This window comes from Triticum aestivum, chromosome 1A (genome assembly GCF_018294505.1).
Source record: "Triticum aestivum cultivar Chinese Spring chromosome 1A, IWGSC CS RefSeq v2.1, whole genome shotgun sequence".
NCBI classification, from domain to species: domain Eukaryota; kingdom Viridiplantae; phylum Streptophyta; class Magnoliopsida; order Poales; family Poaceae; genus Triticum; species Triticum aestivum.
The window spans coordinates 596,476,297-596,497,111 of record NC_057794.1 but is presented as its reverse complement, the minus strand read 5'-3'; the positions used below and the strand labels follow the sequence as shown (position 1 = coordinate 596,497,111).

The 20,815-nt window shown below is 45.0% G+C and overlaps 2 protein-coding genes across 3 annotated transcripts; both read right to left on the bottom strand.

Moving 5' to 3' along the window:
* Positions 1-2,364: 2,364 nt before the first annotated feature.
* On the bottom strand, positions 2,365-14,373 carry LOC123060526 (uncharacterized). The gene is made up of 3 exons (XM_044483317.1): positions 13,981-14,373; positions 3,670-4,043; positions 2,365-2,705 (listed from the first exon to the last, which is right to left on the bottom strand). Exons 1-3 carry the CDS (start codon positions 14,371-14,373, stop codon positions 2,519-2,521), a joined length of 954 nt encoding a protein of 317 aa, XP_044339252.1. The 3' UTR covers positions 2,365-2,518.
* A 1,567-nt stretch (positions 14,374-15,940) lies between these two features.
* On the bottom strand, positions 15,941-20,333 carry LOC123071061 (DEAD-box ATP-dependent RNA helicase 56). Of its 2 annotated transcripts, XM_044494532.1 has the most exons (11): positions 20,144-20,333; positions 19,828-20,060; positions 18,618-18,790; positions 18,304-18,535; positions 18,107-18,225; positions 17,455-17,511; positions 17,184-17,368; positions 16,747-16,891; positions 16,563-16,646; positions 16,419-16,482; positions 15,941-16,328 (listed from the first exon to the last, which is right to left on the bottom strand). In XM_044494532.1, coding segments are annotated over exons 1-11 (1,305 nt in total). In that variant the 5' UTR covers positions 20,146-20,333; the 3' UTR covers positions 15,941-16,317. The 2 variants fall into 2 exon arrangements, 1 of the variants encoding a protein (XP_044350467.1); XR_006434117.1 differs by having other exon boundaries at positions 16,419-16,646.
* Between the last annotated feature and the right edge of the window lie 482 nt (positions 20,334-20,815).

Genomic DNA, 20,815 nt, shown 5'->3' with positions numbered 1-20,815 from the left:
GGTGTGAGAGCGGCAACCAGCAGGACAAGGACAACCATGCGCAGCGATTGCCAGCAGAACGACGATGCACGACGGTATGTACGGCACGCTGCACCTGCTGGCCTGCGTGCAGCGTGCTAGCTGACGACATATATAATGGCCCCATAACTGGTACACCAGAGGTGCGTCCTTCCCGGTCCTCTCGTACTAGGTAGGGAAAGGTCCATGTGAGGCGCGTCCTTCCCGGTCCTCTCGTACTAGGTAGGGAAAGGTCCATGTTGCTGGCGGTTCACATACTAGAATTTTCTGACTAATGGTTTATATATGTAGTGGAAATTTGACAATGATATGCTGGTTACCAAGTTCAACATGGCAATGTGCTAATGACATGGTACTGACTGCTCATGTCATGTGAGCCGCCGACTAGCATGCATACCGCACAGCGTGGGCAGGTAGGGAGGCTGAGCGGGAAGGGAGGTCGTCGGCTCGTCGCTGGGGTGGGTGGGAAGATTATATTGTGGGGAGAGAAAACATGCTGAGTGAGATTGGTTCTCTTCTGACTTGTGAGAGAGAGACTGAGAGATCCAGAGGGAGGCTTCGGCTGAGAGAAAGATTAAGATTTATTTTTCTTGTTGTTGTAGATTGAGTCGCTCTAATTTGTGCTCGTGCAGTGCTTGCTTGGTTCTAATCTTTGCACCTTCTTCTTCTTCTATTACCCTGAAACTTTCTTCTTTTTATTTCTCAACTCTCCTTGTAGTTTCTTCATTCTAGATTTCTGAATTAAACTGGTTATATATTAGCTTCATTACTTCCTTTCTGAAAATGATTCTAATAGTATTCAGTTCATTTCCTACAAAGACAGGAGTTAGAAAATGACACGTGGAGCCGCTGCTTTATTTTGTTTTCATGAAATTAAGAGGCAGCTGTATATTCATGCATGCTGGCCAGGTTGGTTTATTCAGTTGCTAAAACGAGAATGTACAACTTAGTTATTTTTCTAGATGGCTAGAAAATAGTGGTATCAATAAATCTTATTAGAAATTTCCATCATACTTAATAGACGTACAAACAGTTTGATTTTTTTTTGTGTGTGAAGTACACATTGTTTCCAACGTTTGGATTACTGCCCGCGGATGGGGGGCCTACCCGTTGGTCTTGGAGAAAAAACGAGACATTCTTAACTACCCTTTTTGTAGAACTAATTTGTGCCAATCTTTCATTTCTAAACGGAATGCATAACACATTTGTTAATTTACCATTCATGTTTTTTATAGGTTTTTTCCTACCTCTTGTAGACCTTCACTTTATGCTAGCTATTTTTATTTGGGCGAGTCTAGGTAGCGGCCGGCTGCTCGCTAGGCTTTGCGAGCGGCCGGCCTAAAAGGAAACTTTTGGTCCCCCAACTCCGGAAAAGGAAACACCAGCTCACCCACGCCAGGAAAGGCATCCCGACTCCCAGCCTCCCCGCCCACTTCCAGCACGTGAGCCCCGATCACGTGCATAGCATAAGACATGCCCAAGGCCCTCCCAGTCCATATGTGTGAACGTATTTAATTTGGGTTTTAGAATTTTAAAAAGCCATAACTTTTAAACCAAGCATTAAAAATAAAATCCGTTTTCACTGTCAGAATCCTCGCGACGTGCTTTTCGAAACTAGATCCCGCATGAGTATGTTTTGACGAATTTTTTTGTGTGCAACTTATGCCCCGTTTTGTGCAACTGTCTAACATTCGATGTGCAACTAAATGATAGTCCATGTGCAACTTTCTTCCTACTCATGGACTGTAGTTTTCACTTGGAGGGAGTAGCAACAGTAATCTGATGTCTGTGTAATTAAACACCAGTCTTTGCAACTAGATCTGGTAGCAAAACCAACTTCTATCTGGATGTGTGCAAATAGACACAAGGAAGTAGTTCTGTAAAAAAGTGTGCAACAAACAGCTCAGACCAGAAACATGGTGTGGATGTACTGTTTGTGCAAAAGGAGTACATATTTTGTGCAACCAAATCATGGATCCAAGCCAAAGGTGATTAGTTAACACTGCATACAAAATATTTGTTGTTCTTCAGAAAAACTGAATAAAAAAGGCTGACGACGCCAACTTATATTATGTTAGTTGTGCAACTACAAAATGCAGAGGATGTCAACTAGTTAGATGCTATTGTGTAACTAGAAAATGCTCAGGATGCCAACTAATTAAATACTCATGTGCAACTAGAAAGGCTGAGGGTGCCAAATCATTAGATACTCTTGGGCAACCCTCAAAAATTTGAAGATGGGACTAAAAAATAGTTATTCTTGTGGCTGAGGATGTCAATTAGTAGGATACTGTTTGTGCAAGTAGAAATGCTAAGGACGCCAACTAATTGAATACTCGTGTGCAACTATAAATCTTGAGGATGCCAATTAATTAGGTACTCTTGGGAAAAGAACTATTCAGCACTTGCATGACCAATCAAAAAATTGCACATTCACCTGAGGGTGTCAATGCAGCTACAAAAATATTAGGATGTCAACTAGTTGAATGGTATTGTGCAACTAGAAATACTGAGGATGCCAATTATCAGGTACTCTTGTGCAACTAGAAAAGACTGAGGATGCCAACTCATTTATATACTCTTTAGGACACATCATCATCCTCTCCATCCCCGTCATTATCAGTGCCACGTGGTTGTCGCTTAGCCGCCCGTTTTGAATTCCGCCAAGAGGTCCTATTTGGAGAACCCTACAATGAATAAAAATATTGAACTACAAAGAGGGTAAAAGAAAAGAGTATAAATAAATGGCCATAGGATAAAAGAAAAAGAAAATATGAACCTCTGTTTCACTATCAAGCACATTTCCTCTGGTTGCACAGTAATGTATCCCTAGTTGCACAGGATCCCAGACCCCAGTGAACTAAAATAAAATTAGTTGCCTAGTTTGCTTACAAATTTGGGATAGATTGCACAGCAATGCTCCTCAAGTTGCACAGAACTGACACCAAAAACTGATATACAAAGAACGAGAATTATTTGCGTAGTTTGCTTACAAATTGGGCTACAAAGATATGATAGATTGCTAAGGAACCCCTAGTTGCAGAGAACTAACATAAAAAAACTGATATTCAGAGAATAAAATTTATTTTGCCTAGTTTGCTTACAAAATTTGGCTACCAGATGTAATAGATTGCATAGGAAGGCATCCTAGTTGCACAGGGAAGCGCCCCTACTTGCACAGAACTAACAACAAAAAACTGACTTAAAAATTTGGCTAGTGGCTATGATAAATTGCACAGGAACAGGGCCCTAGTTGTAAAAAAACAGACTAACTACACATAGCAATTCCTCCTCTTAAAATCAGCAAAAATCATGCGAAAAGCACCTGGGGCTAATCCTCTACCTCCCCCTAGCAGATCAACTACCAATCCGCCACCATAGCGAAGCTTGCACGCTGCATCCCTGTAGTCCGACCCCAGCCACCATGGATCCGACCACCACGCCCTTGTACTACACAACAAGGCCGGCGGCGGAAACCCCTGTTGCTGACTTCTCCATCCCGTCCACGCTCCTTTTCCACATCCATGACCACGATGCTTGCACGCCACCGCCCCATCCTCCACGCGTGACCACGACAGATCCGGTCACCCACGCTCTTTCCCCCATCCCAGCCTGTTGGATCGATGGATCCGGAGAGAGACGGCCTCCTACCTGTATGTCCGCTCCCAAGAGCTCTGACGGCGCCCCCTTGGGAAAGTGGACAGTGGAGGAGGAGACGGCGGCGATGCTTCTCCAGCTCCACGGCCTCGGCTGATCTGCTCAGCCTGCACCGCTGGATCCGCCGCATCTCCCTCGACCTCCGGGAGCGTCGATGCCGGGAGGAGGAACGGGGCGGTAGCCACATCGCCGGGAGGAGGAGCTCGGCGGAAGGGCGCGTGGCCTGGAGAAGGAGCAGGAGGCGGGCGCGTGGCCTGGAGAAGGGGCAGGAGGCGGCCGGGTTGCAGGGAGGTGAGCAGCAGTGCGGGCGGCAGGTAGTCGGAGGTGGGACGAATGGATAAGATGCAAGAGGTGGACGAGCGTGTGTGCTGATTTGTCGGTAGCGAGGCCGCTCGGGGCAAAGAAACAGTCTCCCGACAAAATAGCACCCGACTCTCGTGGGCCACACGATTCGCACGGAACGAGTGGTCAAGGCGCGGCCACTCGGTCCGACGGAATAGTGCGCGTGCACTTTTAAGATTTCAGGTTTTTATTTTCCTTTTTCTCCTTCCCTGGTCTATGTTTTCTACTCCTCTCTGACGCAATATGGAGGATGTTGGTTTCAAACGCTAGCAGGGCAGCCAGTGCTGAAGTATTTTATACTCCTCTCTGACGCAATATGGAGGATGTTGGTTTTAAACGCTAGCAGGGCAGCCAGTGCTGAAGTTATCAGTGGTTTAGTTAGGTAAATATAACAGAAGTATAAGGTGTTAAGTAGGTGCAGTAATTGTTCTACTTCCACATATTTTTTCCCCTTGATTATACCATATACAGAATCTCAGGGGTTGTGCCCCAGGGGTAGATAATACTCCCTCCGTCCCATAATATAAGAACATTTTTGGCACTAGTGTAGTGTTAAAGACGTTCTTATATTTTGGGACAGATGGAGTAGATTCTTATGACAGGTTATTACTTACAAGTTGCTAAGGTACTAAATTTTATGATAAGGAGTCCTGTTTATTCAGGTTATGCAAATTGTCAGAAGATTCTGTATTTTGTAGATTCTGGGACCTTGCTTATTCTTTCTATGTGATTGTTCAAAACCCACTTAAGAATTCAGGTACAGATTGGAAAGATATCCGAACACAAATTATTTTCTTGTTGTATAATTAATAACTAGCTTGATTCCGTTTTTTTAAATAACTAGCTTGATTGCTTTGGAGGAGGATGGGGTTTATCTTCTAGAAAAACCATTAGTTACTCCAGAAAGTTATTGTTAACACTAATGAGAAGATTCTGCAGTCAAAACACATCCGTGTTCATGACATTGTTTCTTTGCCTCAACATTTTTTCTTCTTTTCTCCAAATTTTGGAGTCATGTTTGATGAACCAAACTGTGTCAATTATCAGATTTTTTTCCCAATTCTAACAGTGCTTACATTTCTTGCCTTATAAATATGTTACAGTGAATGAATGTATATACGAGGATTACATCCAAAGAAGGCCCCATGCTTTGTATGTAGGTTACATAACAGAAACCATACGTACTATGTGATTGTTTCATGTAACAACTAATTTTAAAAATCATGCAAATTGTTTCATGTAACACCTAATTTTAAAAATTATGCAAATTGTTTCATGGCTTGGGGGTAGGATAATCCAGAAATGGGCTTAATATGTTGTTGTGGCTTTATTAAATTGTGGCCGCTTGTCCAATGATTTTCCATTTTATCTAGCGCAGTGGCTTAGATAATAGAAAACACAACAATTCTATGAATCTGGCACTTTTGACAGTGTTATTTTCAGCGTCGTGTCTAGCACTGCTTCTGAATTCCAAAAAGAAGCTTTCATCAGTTATGTTGTATCATAATATTTTATGCACTAGTACAGTGTATCGATTAAGAATTGATAGTACATAAGATTGTTGTACTTACAATTGCCTTCTTCATAAATTGCTATGCTTATTAATTATTTTACTGGTGTTGTGACTTGTGTGTCCTCCTACTCACAATGCTAAAATGCAAAAGCACAGTAAACTTCTTTTCACGCTGAAATACAGAAGCACAACTTACTCATGAGGTTCTTTTCTCAGAATAGCTCAGGTGAACCAACCATTTAAGTGTAATTGTTTATCTCTGTTACATTTCCTCTATAATCTTTTGATGGCCTTATGTTATGTACGCCACATATTGTGACATTGTCGGCACCATTTTCAATTGGTCTGTTGGTATAACTTTACTTAGTTATGTATAGCTTATAGACCGAATGGTTCGTGTGTGTACCCAAGATTGTTGAGATCCATTGTTGTCATTCCGTACGGCGGGTCTATCTTTATCTCGCCTCCTGTCAGATTGACCCATTTGCACCGAAACAAAGGGACCTTAAACGAGGGTCCGTAGTCAAGTTCCCATATCTCCTCTATGTAACCATAATATGTGTCTTTTTTCCTATTGTTGTTTGTTGCATCAAAGCAGACACCACCATTTTGGTTAGTGCTCTTATTATCTTGGGCGGTCGTGTAAAATGTATTTTCATTTATCTCGTACCCTTTGAAAGTCAATATAATCGAAGATGGTGACCTGGCCAACAAGTACAACTCATCTCCAACTGATGGGTCATTCATGAGATGTTTTTGCAACCAACCACCGAAAGTCGCCATGTGTGTACATTTAATCCAGGGGTCAGATTGCCCCGGGTTCTTGGAGCGTACAATATCCATGTGTTCCTCGATATACGGAGCCACCAAGGTGGAACTTTGTAGACTGTTTAGTGTGCTTGAGTAAAAGAATGCCCGCCCATACATATTACTGAATCCTTTCCTAGCGTGCCTTTTCCACTCAGTCTCCCCTCATGCCGCGTTTGAGGAACACCAATCGGGTTAAGGTCAGAAATAAAGTCAACACAAAACTCAATAACCTCCTCTGTTTCATGGCCCTTGGAGATGCTTCCTTCTGGCCTAGCACAATTATGAACATATTTCTTTATGACTGCCATGAACCTCTCAAAGGAGAACATATTGTGTAGAAATACAGGACCAAATGGGCAATCTCTTCGACTAGGTGAACTAGGACGTGTGTCATAATATTAAAGAAGGATGGTGGGAACACCAACTCGAAACTGACAAGACATTGGACGAAATCATTCTATAAACTTGGTAGGATTTCTGGATCGATTACCTTCTGAGAAATTGCATTGAGAAATGCACATAGCTTCATAATGGCTAATCAAACATTTTCCTGTAGAACCCCCTCAAAGCAACCAGAAGTAATTGCGTCATAATCACATGGCAGTCATGTGACTTTAGGTTTTGGAATTTTTTTTCTCTGCCATGTTTATTATTCCCTTTATATTCGACGAGAAGCCAGACGGGACCTTCATACTGAGCAGACATTCAAAAAAGATTTTCTTCTCTTCTTTGGTAAGAGCGTAGCTGGCAGGACCTGAAGGAAATATGCCCTAGAGGCAATAATAAAGTTATTATTTATTTCCTTATATCATGATAAATGTTTATTATTCATGCTAGAATTGTATTAACCGGAAACATAATACTTGTGTGAATACATAGACAAACAGAGTGTCACTAGTATGCCTCTACTTGACTAGCTCGTTGATCAAAGATGGTTATGTTTCCTAGCCATTGACATGAGTTGTCATTTGATTAATGGGATCACATCATTAGGAGAATGATGTGATTGACTTGACCCATTCCGTTAGCTTAGCACTCGATCGTTTAGTATTCTGCTATTGCTTTCTTCATGACTTATACATGTTCCTATGACTATGAGATTATGCAACTCCCATTTACCGAAGGAACACTTTGTGTGCTACCAAACGTCACAACGTAACTGGGTGATTATAAAGGTGCTCTACAGGTGTCTCCGAAGGTACTTGTTGGGTTGGCGTATTTCGAGATTAGGATTTGTCACTCCGATTGTCGGAGAGGTATCTCTGGGCCCACTCAATAATGCACATCACTATAAGCCTTGCAAGCATTGCAACTAATGAGTTAGTTGCGGGATGGTGTATTACGGAACGAGTAAACAGACTTTCTGGTAACGAGATTGAACTAGGTATTGAGATACCGACGATCGAATCTTAGGCAAGTAAACATATTGATGACAAAGGGAACAACGTATGTTGTTATGCGGTTTGACCGATAGAGATCTTCGTAGAATATGTGGGAGCCAATATGAGCATCTAGGTTCCGCTATTGGTTATTGACCGAAGACATGTCTTGGTCATGTCTACGTAGTTCTCGAACCCGTAGGGTCCGCACGCTTAAATTTTGATGACGGTTATATTATGATTTTATGTGTTTTGATGTACCGAAGGTAGTTCGGAGTCTCGGATGTGATCACGGACATAACGAGTGAGGGAGTCCTGGACTAAGGAGTCCTCGGGCGTCCGGCCTGTTATCCATGGGCCGGACTAATGGGCTATGAAGACATGAAGACCGAAGATTATACCCGTGTCCGGATTGGACTCTACTTGGCGTCGAAGGCAAGCTAGGCGATTGATTATGAAGATTCCCTCTTATGTAACCGACCTCATGTAACCCTAGATCTCTCCGGTGTCTATATAAACCGGAGAGCATAGTCCGGATAGGACAGATTCATTACCATATACTCATAGGATAGACCTCTAGGGTTTAGCCACTACGATCTCGTGGTAGATCAACTCTTGTAACACTCATATTCATCAAGATCAATCAAACAGGAAGTAGGGTATTACCTCCATAGAGAGGGCCCGAATCTGGGTAAACATCGTGTCCCCCGTCTCCTGTTACCATCAATCCTAGACGCACAGTTCGGGACCCCCTACCCGAGATCCGCTGGTTTTGACACCGACATTGGTGCTTTCATTGAGAGTTCCACTGTGCGGTCGACAAAAGGTTTCGATGGCCCCTTTGATCGTCAGTAATGGCGCCGTCCAGGGAGAAACCTTTCTCCCCGGACAAATCTTTGTGTTCGGCGGCTTCGTACTGCGGGTCAACTCACTTGGCCGTCTAGAGCAGATCGATAGCTACACCCCTGGCCACCAGGTCAGGTTTGCAAGCTTGAACTACGTTGCGGATATACATGGAGACTTGATCTTCAATGGATTCGAGACCGCGGCAATTGCTTCCCCGTGCACCGAGGAACATAACTTAAATCTGATATCGGAGTACGTCCAGAAGACGGATCCTGTTGCTGCAACAGCTTCAGAACTGAAGCAGATCATGCCCTTCAAAGCCACGAAGCCCATGGCGTTGGAGCCGCACACGGACTCGACACCCTGCAATGCTTGCGCCAATGGGACTCCGGACTCGTATCCGGCCATGTGTTCCAGACCAGATGCACCTGCGGACACCGAGCTGGATCGGTTATCGATTTTCAAATTTAGCGCTGCGGACATCTTCCAGCATTCGCCTTTGGGTGATGTACTAAATTCTTTGAAGAACTTGTCCTTGGAGGAAGACTCACAGCCGAACTATGTTCGGTTCGAGCTAGAGGCGGACGACGAGGAATTTTGCCTCCCACCCGCCACCCACTTCATAGCCATCGTCGATGACTTAACCGACGTGCTTGACTATGGCTCCGAAGACATCGACGGTACGTTCGACGATGCCGACAGGGAGCAAGGCCAAGACCCGCCATTCACCGGACGTTGGACGGCCACCTCTTCGTACGATGTGTACATGGTTGATACACCTAAAGGATCTGGCGACGATAAAGAAGAGCCAGATAAGTATAAACCTTCTGAGACGCATTCCAAGCGCCGACGCACCAAACGCCGTCCTAAGCCTCACCGCTCAAAAGACGACAACACTGGCACCGGAGAAAATAGCACTCCGGGCGACGCCGAAAACAATGAAGACCCTGTCGGAGCTGCATCCGAACAGGAGGAACATGTCGACAGGCAAGACAACCCTGATGAGCAGGCCATAGAAGATGACTCGGGGGACGATAGTTATCGTCCACCTTCCGGAGAGGAAACAAGCCTCGGCAACGAAGATTTTATCATGCCTGAGGACCCTCTGGAACAGGAGCGCTTTAAGCTTCAACACATAGCCACCGCAAGGAGCCTGAAAAAGAAACAGAAGCAGCTTCAAGCTGAACAAGATCTGCTCGTCGACAGATGGACTGACGTCCTGACAGTGGAAGAATACGGCCTTAAGCACCCAACCAAGAGCTACCCGAAACGCAGACTGCTACCTCAATTCGATGAGGAGGCACCGGAGCACACATCTCCCTCGCGTAATGTGGAACGACCACCACGTGGTTGAGACAGGGCAGCTGACCGGCCACGCCGCGGCCGGGACAAAGCGGCAACTCAGGCCGAACAGCAGCCTGCCCCACCACCTCGTAAAAATAGAGACGGAAGAGTTCGGGGTCACACATACAACCTCCGGCAAATCCTGGACGGTAGAACAGGACACACAAGATCGATCTACGGATCGCGAGGGCGTGCTTCGAGGCACAAAGAAGGATACCTATTCGGACATGATAAATCTAACCACGCCCGGGCCGAATACCACAGACGGACTCCATCAGAGCTACGCCACGACTCGGCCCAATATAGAGGCGCCGCACACCCTCTCTGCTTCACAGATGAAGTACTGGACCATGAATTCTTCGAGGGGTTCAAGCCCGTCAACATCGAATCATACGACGGCACAACCGATCCCGCAGTATGGATCGAGGATTTCATTCTCCACATACATATGGCTCGAGGAGACGACCTCCATGCCATCAAATACCTCCCACTAAAGCTCAAAGGGCCATCTCGACACTGGCTTAACAGCCTGCCTGAAAATTCTATCGGCAGCTGGGAGGACTTGAAGGAGGCTTTCCTAGACAACTTCCAAGGGACTTATGTCCGGCCACCTGACGCCGATGACTTAAGCCACATAGTTCAACAACCTGGAGAATCAGCCAGAAAATTTTGGACTAGGTTCGTAACCAAAAAGAACCAGATCGTTGACTTTCCGGATGCCGAGGCCTTGGTAGCCTTTAAACACAGCATCCATGACGAATGGCTGGCACGCCACCTCGGCCAAGAAAAGCCGAAGTCCATGGCAGCCCTCAGGGCACTAATGACCCGCTTTTGCGCGGGAGAGGACAGTTGGTTGGCCCGTAGTAACAACACAGCCAGCGAGACATGCCCCTCAGAGGCCAAGAATAGCACTGGCAAGCTCCGGCGCAACAGACACAAACGTCGAAGCAACGACAACAACACCGATGACGCCACAGTCAACGCCGGATTCACTGGCTCCAAGTCCGTCCAGCGGAAGAAGCCCTATAAAAGAAATAATGAAGGACCTTCCAGCCTGGACTGCATACTCAACCATCCGTGCCAGATACACGGCACCCCAGACAAGCAAGCCAATCACACCAACATGGATTGTTGGGTTTTCAAGCAGGCTGGCAAGTTAAACGCCGAAAACAAAGAAAAGGGTCACAAAGTGAGGACGAGGACGAAGAGCCCCAGCAGCCAAACACTGGGGGGCAGAAGAAATTTCCCCCACAGGTCAAAACGGTGAATATGATATATGCTACACACATCCCCAAAAGGGAGCGTAAGCGTGCACTCAGGGACGTCTACGCGATAGAGCCGGTCGCCCCCAAATTCAACCCATGGTCGTCATTTCCGATCACCTTTGATTGTCGAGACCACTCAACTAGTATCCGTCATGGCTATTCGGCCGCATTGGTCCTCGACCCAATCATCGACGGATTTCACCCAACACGAGTCCTGATGGACGATGGTAGCAGCCTCAACCTGCTCTATCAAGACACGGTGCGGAAGATGGGCATTGACCCCTCACGAATCAAACCAACAAAGACTACCTTCAAAGGAGTCATACCAGGCGTCGAGGCCTGCTGTATGGGCTCAATCATGCTGGAAGTGGTCTTCGTTCTCCGGACAATTTCCGAAGCGAGGAGTTAATCTTCGACATCGCCCCATTCTGCAGCGGCTACCACACACTGCTCGGACGAACAGCGTTTGCTAGATTCAATGCAGTGCCACACTACGCTTATCTCAAGCTCAACCTAATTAACCTAGCAAAACTCTAGTGCCCTAACTGAAAAACATCTAATTAACATCTACTAGTACCACTATTGCCCTAACCTAATTAACAACTAGTATCACTATATACTATACAAGCAGTATCTACCCTAATTAAACCCTACTGCCCTAACTAACTTTTGTTTTAAACCAAATTTTTTGCTCTAAACTAATTTTTGCTCTAACATCTACTACTTAACATCCTTTGCTCTAAACTAAATTTTTTGCTATAAACAAACTTTTGCTCTACTAATTTTTTCTCTAAAATGTAGAGAGAGAGGAGTGGGGGACTTACAGAGAGGGGAGAGACGGTGGCGGGGAGGTGCTCGGTGACGGAGGCAGGGGCGGAGAGGGCGGGCTCGGGCACGGGCAACGGTGGTCCTGGGCGGGCTCGGGCGGCGGTGAGGTGGTGGGCGGCGACGGTGACATCGAGGGCGGCCTCGGGCGGCGGCGGTGAGGCTGAGGGCGGCCTCGGGCGGCGGCGGTGAGGTTGCGAGCGTCCACGCCGGCAGGAGACGGCGGCGAAGTGGGGCGACGGCGAGTTGGGGAGACGGCGGCGAGGGCGAGGGATTTGGGGAAGAAGTGGTGGCCGGGGGGGAAACCGCTGTTTAAGTGAAATGTAACGGTAGCGCATTTCCGAAAACACGCTATAGCTAAGTTAGCTACAACGCGTTTCCTGAAACCCGCTACTGCTATTCCTTTCTCCTTTTTTCCTTTTTTTTCTTTTATTTTTCTTTACGTTTTATTTTTTTTCTTTCTCCTTTTTCTATTTCTTTCATTTTCATTTACTTTTCTACTTGCTTTCATTTTATTTTATTTCTGTTAGCAGTAGCGCCTTACACATAAACGCGTTGCTACAAAAAATTAACGCCAGGGTTGTTTCTAAAAGAGCGCTACTACTATGTGTAGCCGATCGGCTTAGTGGTGGGAATATTTGTAGTAGCGCTTTTAGGCCGGGACGCGCTACTGCTATATGTGTATCTGCAGCGCGGTTTTTTGGCGCGCGCTACTGCTAAAGTTCTGTGTATAGGCTTTTTCCTAGTAGTGTAAGGGGCGAATGGTCTTTGCCCCGCATTTCCTATTTGATCAAAGACCCCATGGTTGGTTTATTTGCACATACATTTTCTACTGATATTTCTATAATTCCTATGGCCATCAAAAACAACATCCTATTTTTCAACCTCCTCCATAACTTCTAGCACTGATTGAGGTATACACTTATTAGGGGTGGGCTTGTTTCATGTAGATTAATGGAGAAGTGGAGAAAAATAGTACCTAGAAATTCTTTGCAATGAGCTTCAGCTCTTGTAACCCACTTTCTAAGTGTTCCTTTTATTTGGTACATGTTCTAAGTACCAATCTTAAGAAAATTCATTCTGCAGAAAGTACGACCAGACACAGGAAGCCGCGTGGGTACTGGTGTGTCGATCTGCAAATCAAGACATGAGCAGTAGGACAGTGGCACCATAGACCTTTTCCCATTCGAGTTACCCATGTTATTCCCTTCCTCCTGTCCCAACATCACTGAGAAGTCGATGGAGTCTCCGCTTATAGTTTGCCAATTGGTCTCTCAACCTGTCATGTAAGTACTCCCTCTGTAAACTAATACAAGAGCGTTTAGATCACTACTTAGTGATCTAAACGCTCTTATATTGGTTTACGGAGGGAGTAGTTGTTTATCAATCGAAGTGAAAATTATTAATAAATTCCTAAACCAAGTTCAGAAAACCTAAAGATGTGCTCACCAATTGATTTGTCCTGGTGCCCCACCACTCGGACGAGCTCGGCGTCCTCCTGATATGAAAATGATGGGGCAGATCCACACGGACTCAGCACGTAAGCTCTAGTCATACTCGATGAGAAACCACTCCGTCACACCAGTGCTTAGCGTCACTGCGAAATTGTGCAACGGAATAGGTCCACGGGGTACCCACCAGAACAGCGTCGCGTCGCATCCTCCACCCCACTGGTCATGGCGAGCTCTGTGACATGCCCTTATGGACAGCCACACCTCCTCGCCCAGTCACATTTGTCGCTCGCTGCCTTTACTTCATCTTCGGTGCTCGCCGGTCACGGGGATGGCAGACGTGAGGCGAACGGCGACGGAGATGGTGGATGAGCAGAGAGGAGAGGAAAGGACATGGCTTCGTGGGTGCTGGTGGGGGGAGGATGAGAATAGACAGTGGGCCAAATGTTGATGTCGAGGCCGACCGGCGTTGTGGTATTCCGAACGAGGTTGATGGAGTGAGGTGGTTGCAGCCCCAAGAGGGACCAGACCTGTGCCGCGCGTCGGCGAAGGATGGGCGAGGTGCGTCGCATCCTCATGAGTGATGTTGCACTGCGGACAGTCCGAGCCAGAGGAGAGATGGTCTTGCGATGTAAGTTCGCCATCTTGCTAAACCTATCACGACAAAGAAGCCAGCCGAAGATCTTGTCCTTGGTAGGAGCCTTGGATCTCCCGATGTGCCCCGCGTTGAGATCGATCTTGTGGTCGGAGGAGACCACTGAGTAGGCGCACCTTGAAGAGAACGGGGAGCCGTGGGTGAGGAACCTGTCGTCGGGCGCATCACTGGCGGCAACATCTTGCAAAAAAGACAAAACAAACGCAAGCTCTATAGAAGCAACATTTGTTAGGCGGTTTTGCAGAGTAGCGAGTAAACCATTCTGCATGACATGTGATGCCAGAACTGAGGGTGAGATGGAGACAGAGAAGAAGTGTGGGTAGGTGTCTGCGAGCGGAGTTGGGAGGAGACAAGCCAGAAGAAGGTAGAGGTGCCATTGTTGGCAAGGACATGAGATTTTGCGGAGGGGCGAATTTGTTCGTTTAATATTCTCCATAGGTAGGGGGTTGTGTAGTTTGTTTTCGAAGTCAAGAGAGTAGTGATGGAAATACCATCGGGAGTCTGAAGCCATACAGGGTTCTGGCAGAGTCTTTTTTGGGGAGGAGGATCATGTGGGATCTGTTGAAGCGCTCGACATCCACCCGCAAGTTGGCGAAGTCATCGAAAAAATGAAACATGATCAGTTTGATGTTGTGCCAAAATTTCGGTAAAAACCTGGTCCAATGCCATCGGGCCCGGGTTGGCATTCACGTTCATCTTAAAGAAAGCTTCTTGAATTTACTGAGTGGAGAAGTCGAAGTCTAAGTGGCATAACTGAGGAAATTGCACCGGATAGAGGTCGGATAGGCGAAAGAGCCGCAGGTTGTGGAAGAAGTTGTGAAGGATGGTAGCCTTATTATCATGGGCAGAAAACTTCATCCCATTTTCCTCGAGGACGGAGATGTTCTTTTTTGCGGAATCTTTGAGAAGCGGAAACATGAAAGAAAAGAAAATCACGTTTTCGTCACCGTCGACAACGGTTATGACTCTCACCCTCTGCTTCCAGAAGAGAACTATCTGTGTGACAACCCGTTGAAGAGATTATGTATGCATGGCATAACTCGAGCCGGTTCTTATCGGTCCAAATGATGTGACCCAACCCTGACTTGTTCATTGAACCAAAGGAGGTCGCGTCACATCAAGCATAAGCACTCGAACACCTGACACTCAACAATGTCAGAGGTCACTTAGAGAAGGGGAAGAACACAACCAACACAGAGCTCACTAACATGCACCGAGTAATCACAATGAAAGCATCCAATAGTAGTTTCATCCAACAGAAGGCAAGAAGGCTAGAGTTAGAAGTGATCACATCCCAACCACCATATTTGTAACACTTGAGGACTTGTATTCCTTCATTTCATTTCACATCAATAAGAAGAGGAATATCCTCGGCCTCTCTTTTCAATAAAGCATTCTATCACTATTTGTATGCCTGACTATATGGTTTATCAACTCTAACATTTTGGCACAAGAACGGATGGCTCGGACGTTTAAGGATACACAAGGGTTCTAATTTTATAGCTGACTATGTTAAGATTTGTCCTGCACGCACGCCAGATAAGAGCTCCGGCTTTGTCAAAAATGCCGAAAAGGTTAGAGATTCTATTATAATAAACTATATACAAATATATAGACTCATTTTGCTCCGAATTATTATATAGAATCTTAAATCTCTAAAAGGACTTATATTTAGATTATCTTAATTGTTTGTCTCCTTCAAACTCATCAGTCACCTGATTTTCATTTCGGTTAAAAATGCATTTGTTGGCCATGAGAAAATAGACTCACATGCAGCAGCAGCAGAAAAAGAGAACGCTGAATGCTCAAGATGTAACAAATTTTTTGCGAGGATGGAAAACAAGAAACAAAAATATAATCTGGGAACATTGTACCATTGTATATGATAAATAATAATATGACGATATAATGATGGTTTGAAAACTACGGTAATAATCATAATTTTTAAAATTTCAAAGCAAACCATGCATCATACATTCATCCATCCATCCAATTCTAGCACAAGTAAAATCATTTCATCATTTGGCCTAAGTAACAAACCAACATCTCTCAGACTAAATAACAGACTAAATAGGGTACAGCTGCTGCTCCTGCTGCCTCCCTCCCTTGGCAGCAGGGCAGGGCAGGGCAGGCAAAAAACAGCATCACTTCAAGCAAAACATTCAAGGATTCCATCTTCTCCTTCCGTCCTCCTTGCAATGTCGGCGCGGGTCTACGACGGCACTGCAATATCATGCCATGGAGAAACAAACAAATCAGAGACAGCAGATTATACATTCCAAACAACCCACCAGCTATCTATGCGCCACTTACTGTATGTTGAAGTGTCAATCTGCTCAGGCAGCTCCTTGATGTCCACCTCAAACCGTTCTTGCACCTTCATTCATTCATAAAACAATCTTCCTTGTCACTCCACTTGATCAAAATCATGCAATCCAAAAACAGAGATGGACCAACCTGGTTAAGGACGTCCGAGTCCGAGGCCGACGAAACAAAAGTTATGGCGAGTCCCTTGGTGCCAAAACGCCCAGCCCTTCCAACCTGCATGCATGCATCACCACCAAGTTAGCTTCTAGGTTACCTAGAGCAGCAGCAGCATCCCAACCAAGCAAGGAACATGCACGCATGCATGGAGTATTACCCTGTGCAAGTAGGTATCAGCTGAATCAGGCATGTCATAGTTTATCACAATGTTGACACGCTCAATGTCGATCCCTCTGCCAACCAAATCCGTCGCCACAAGAATCCTCTTGTGCCCTTCCTTGAAGTTCTTGTATCGGGTCAGCCTGCAAAATTAACAACCAAGTGCCGTAATCATTATTACTATTATTAGTATATAGCACAAAATAGCATCTCATCTGCAGCACCAGTTGATAAATAATTCACAACTACGTATTTCATAGGTTAGAAAAGATGGTTATATGTATATGCAACCATATGCTTCTTCCCACACAGGCACAACAACCAGGAGAAACAACTACAACAAATTTACACACAATTTGAGCAAGAGAACAACAAGACCACCATACTACAACTGGCAATTCAACAACATGAAGCAGAGAGCACATATATATATACCTCTCTTCCTGGGTCATGCCAGAATGGATGCAGATTGAAGGGAAGTTGCATTCACAAAGCAACTTGTTCAGCTCTGCAGCCCTGCTAACGCTCTTCACAAATATCACAACTTGGTTGAAATCGAGAGCATCCAAGAGATCGTTCAATTTTCGGTTCTTCTCTGACTCAGTCAATTTTATGTAGTGCTGCAAAAACAAGACAGTATAATCACACAGTTGAACAAAAACTAGTGAAATGAACGTGCAAAACAGTGTAAAACGACAAAAGCTACCTGAACAAGACCGTGAAGGGTCAACTTTGCCTCATCATCAACATAAATTTCCATAGGCTGTAAGGGAACAAATGGTAGATGAAAGAAATTAGCATTCCAGCATCAATCTACAGGTACATTCCAAGTATCTGAATTCCTTCATCTTCAGAAGATGCTGCCCCCGCGTGGAACTTCAGTTCTGCACTGTTGCACACCATGTTTGTTCCAATCAAGTTCATCAGCCATTGCAACAGTGCATCACAGACAATTCCAGGCTGACATATGGCAACATTGAAAATGAGAACCAGAACCACCACCAGCTAAACTCCACTGAAACTCCACATCCACCAGCTAACTCCATATGTGCGTGACTAAGTGCAGCAAACTAAGAGTCCAGATAGTTAACCTCCAGACTGGTTCCCAACAGAAACTGACCACAGCTACTGACAGATACCCAAACCAATTGAAAGACTCATAAATGGCTTCCACGGTATTGCCCTATGCAAGGTAGTAATGGAAAACAGAAGAAAAAAACGACTTGACGAGAGAACTCTATACATGTAAGATTACAAAAAACAAGGACAAACCTATTGATAACTGATAACCAGTGGAGGACACGACTTAAATATGATGCACTGTGCAATTGAGATAAGACATTAGGCAGGGGCATTACATCTTGCATAAATTTCTTGCAAATGGGACGGATCTCCTTGCTGAGAGTTGCCGAAAACATCATGACCTGCTTATCATGAGGTGTCATCTTGAAAATCTCCTGGACATCCCTCCGCATGTCTGCAGAATGCATACATATTTGTCATCCAGTCAAGGGCATAATGATATGATAGCAGCAAGTGAAGGATGACAAATTACCCAGTGACTCAAGCATCTTGTCACACTCGTCAAGAATGAAATGCCTCACATTCTTCAAAGAGAGGTCCTTGTCTCTAGCTAGAGCTAGAATCCTCCCAGGTGTGCCCACAACAATGTGGGGGCAGTCGTTCTTGAGCAAATCCTGATGTTTCTTGATGTGAACACCTCCATAGAATACAGCAACCTTTAATTCAGGCAGAAATTTGCTGAACCTCTCGAACTCGTTGCAAATCTGCACAAGACAAGGGCGGCAAATGAGCAAACAAGGGAGAAAATGTGTGGGAATAGAACAAAGCATATATTCATAAACCCACCTGGTAAGCCAGCTCTCTGGTGTGGCACAATACGAGCGCTGCCACCTGACCAGCAGTAGGATCGATCTGCTGGAGAGACGACAGGACAAAGACAGCAGTCTTCCCCATCCCAGATTTTGCTTGGCAGATGACATCCATTCCGAGGATTGCTTGAGGGATGCACTCATGTTGCACTGATGTGGAGGAAGGAACCAAATAAAATCGGAGCAGCACCCCAGTGAGTAAAAAGTGAAGCTTCTGGGTCCCGGGTTAATGGAAAGTTTTACCATATTTCCCTCCAACGGGAAATGTCAGGAGAAAGTATACCTGCATACATACCAGCAACGAAAGAATATCATCAACAAGCTGGCTAAATAAAGCTGAGAACAACAAAGTTGAAAAACGATGGACTAGGTAATATAGCAAAGTTGACTAAGTAAAGCTGAGAATAGCAAAGTTGGTTCAGTTGACTTTGTTCATACTCCATACATCCAGTTCCAAAACCAATGTTTGAAAAAGCAGAAAGTGTAAGCTTAAGTGTTTAAACTTGGCCAGAATTTGACTGGATAAAATGCACAGGAAAATAGGAAACATAGCACCCAAAGTGCAGTTCACACCATAGCAAATACTACACATGAGATTCACACAGCAAGCAAAACAACAAACGACAACAAAAAATGCAGTTGAGTTGAATTAGACATGTAGCCTAATAGAGATCATGTGGCCAGGATCTGAAGGAAATAGTTGCCGAACACACTAAAGTAATAAGGTAAATGGCATATTGCCATTTCACAATCAGAAGTGTAGTTGTGAAAAAAGCCCGATTCCGGCCAAAAACTTTGCTACATTATTGAATCTGTTAGCTTGGCTTAAAGCTTAACTTAAATTGACAGGTTACAAGTATGTTATTGTAAACATGTTATGTTGAGCACCTATTAATTAATTAACTTGGTCGGTATGTTGCAGTTTACGCATCTCTTGTTAATCTGTTAATTTATATTTATTTAACAGAGACAAGTAATTAATTATTCCTAGACTAAATGGCGAAATGAATTAGGGTCGAAACCTGATTTTCTACACTATTATTGAAACAGTTAGATTTGTTTGGCTTGAGCTTACATTATTAATTTGGTCGATTTTCGCAGCAGGTGAAATTTTCTTTATTCAAGTAGTAATTAATTAATGGACGGCTGAAGTCGAGAAAAAAAAAAGTATATATGAGGGGGCTTGCCTTCGGAGGGGTGCTCGAATCCGCAGTCCTGGATGGCCCGGAGCAGCTCGGGCTTGAGGAGGAAGTCGCGGAATCCGGAGCTGTGGATGCCGACGTAGCCCTTCTTGGGCTGGGAGGCGTCGGCGGCGGGCTTGGCGTTGGCGTTGGAGGAGGCGTCGAGGGCCTTGTCGTCGTCCTCCTCGTAGTCGAGCAGCTCCTCCTCGTACACGTCGTTCTCCTTGGCCTCTCCCATCCTGAATTCAGTAATCAAACCCTAGATTAGCTTAGGTAGAAACCAAGCAACCAAGCAACCAGATCTCGCCCGAGAGAGACTCACATGGATGGATTGACGGTCGGTAGGGGGGGAGAAAGATCCGGCGCTAGGGTTTTGGGCGGCTGCGGGGAGGAGAGGAGAGGATAGGGTTCGAGCAACCGATTTCTCCTTGGCTTTGGTTTGGTTTGGTTTGGTTTGCTAGGGTTGGGATTGGATTGGATCGGAAAGATATTACTATATGGTATGGATATGGATGGTATGGAGGGAGGATAAACAGGCCTAGGCCGGGCCATGCTGGTAGTAAAATGGGCTTCTGTCCGTCCGAGGCGGTGGGGACATTTTTTTTCTTCTTCTTCGAAAAAAGGATCATATATTTTTTTTTCCTTTTTCTTCTTCGAAAAAAGGATTATAAAAAAATGGACTCCGCAAGACTTGCTTGAAGAAGAATTAAGAGCAAGAACGTGGCCCTTGAAGAAAAAACCTCATATGGTTATAGGTAGCAGCTGGATGCATGCAACCCAAGAGCAAGCAAGAATTTTGACATATGCAATAAGAATTGCATGCATACATAATTTTATTTAGAGCAAGAATTAAGTTCAAATGTTGTAACTATTCTCTTAATTAAGATTACAGGTTTTGTCGTAATGATCTTCACGAGCATGAAAACCCTTTCCACTCATTTGTCAACCTCCCTTTCATTCTTCTTATTTCTTAGCTGCTTGCTCGAGGATGAGC

Excerpts from the sequence above, each read along its gene's own strand:
- LOC123071061 (XM_044494532.1), bottom strand. Across the intron at positions 17,369-17,454 it reads CCCTTCACGGTCTTGTTCAG|CACTACATAAAATTGACTGA; the intron begins GTAGCTTTTGTC and ends TTGTTTTTGCAG. Across the intron at positions 16,647-16,746 it reads CTGATACCTACTTGCACAGG|GTTGGAAGGGCTGGGCGTTT; the intron begins GTAATACTCCAT and ends GCATGCATGCAG.
- LOC123060526 (XM_044483317.1), bottom strand. The coding sequence starts at position 14,373 with ATGCAGAATGGTTTACTCGCTACTCTGCAAAACCGCCTAACAAATGTT. Across the intron at positions 4,044-13,980 it reads TTCGCCGACGCGCGGCACAG|CACACACGCTCGTCCACCTC; the intron begins GTCTGGTCCCTC and ends CCGACAAATCAG. Across the intron at positions 2,706-3,669 it reads TCTTGGGAGCGGACATACAG|GGTTCTCCAAATAGGACCTC; the intron begins GTAGGAGGCCGT and ends TATTCATTGTAG.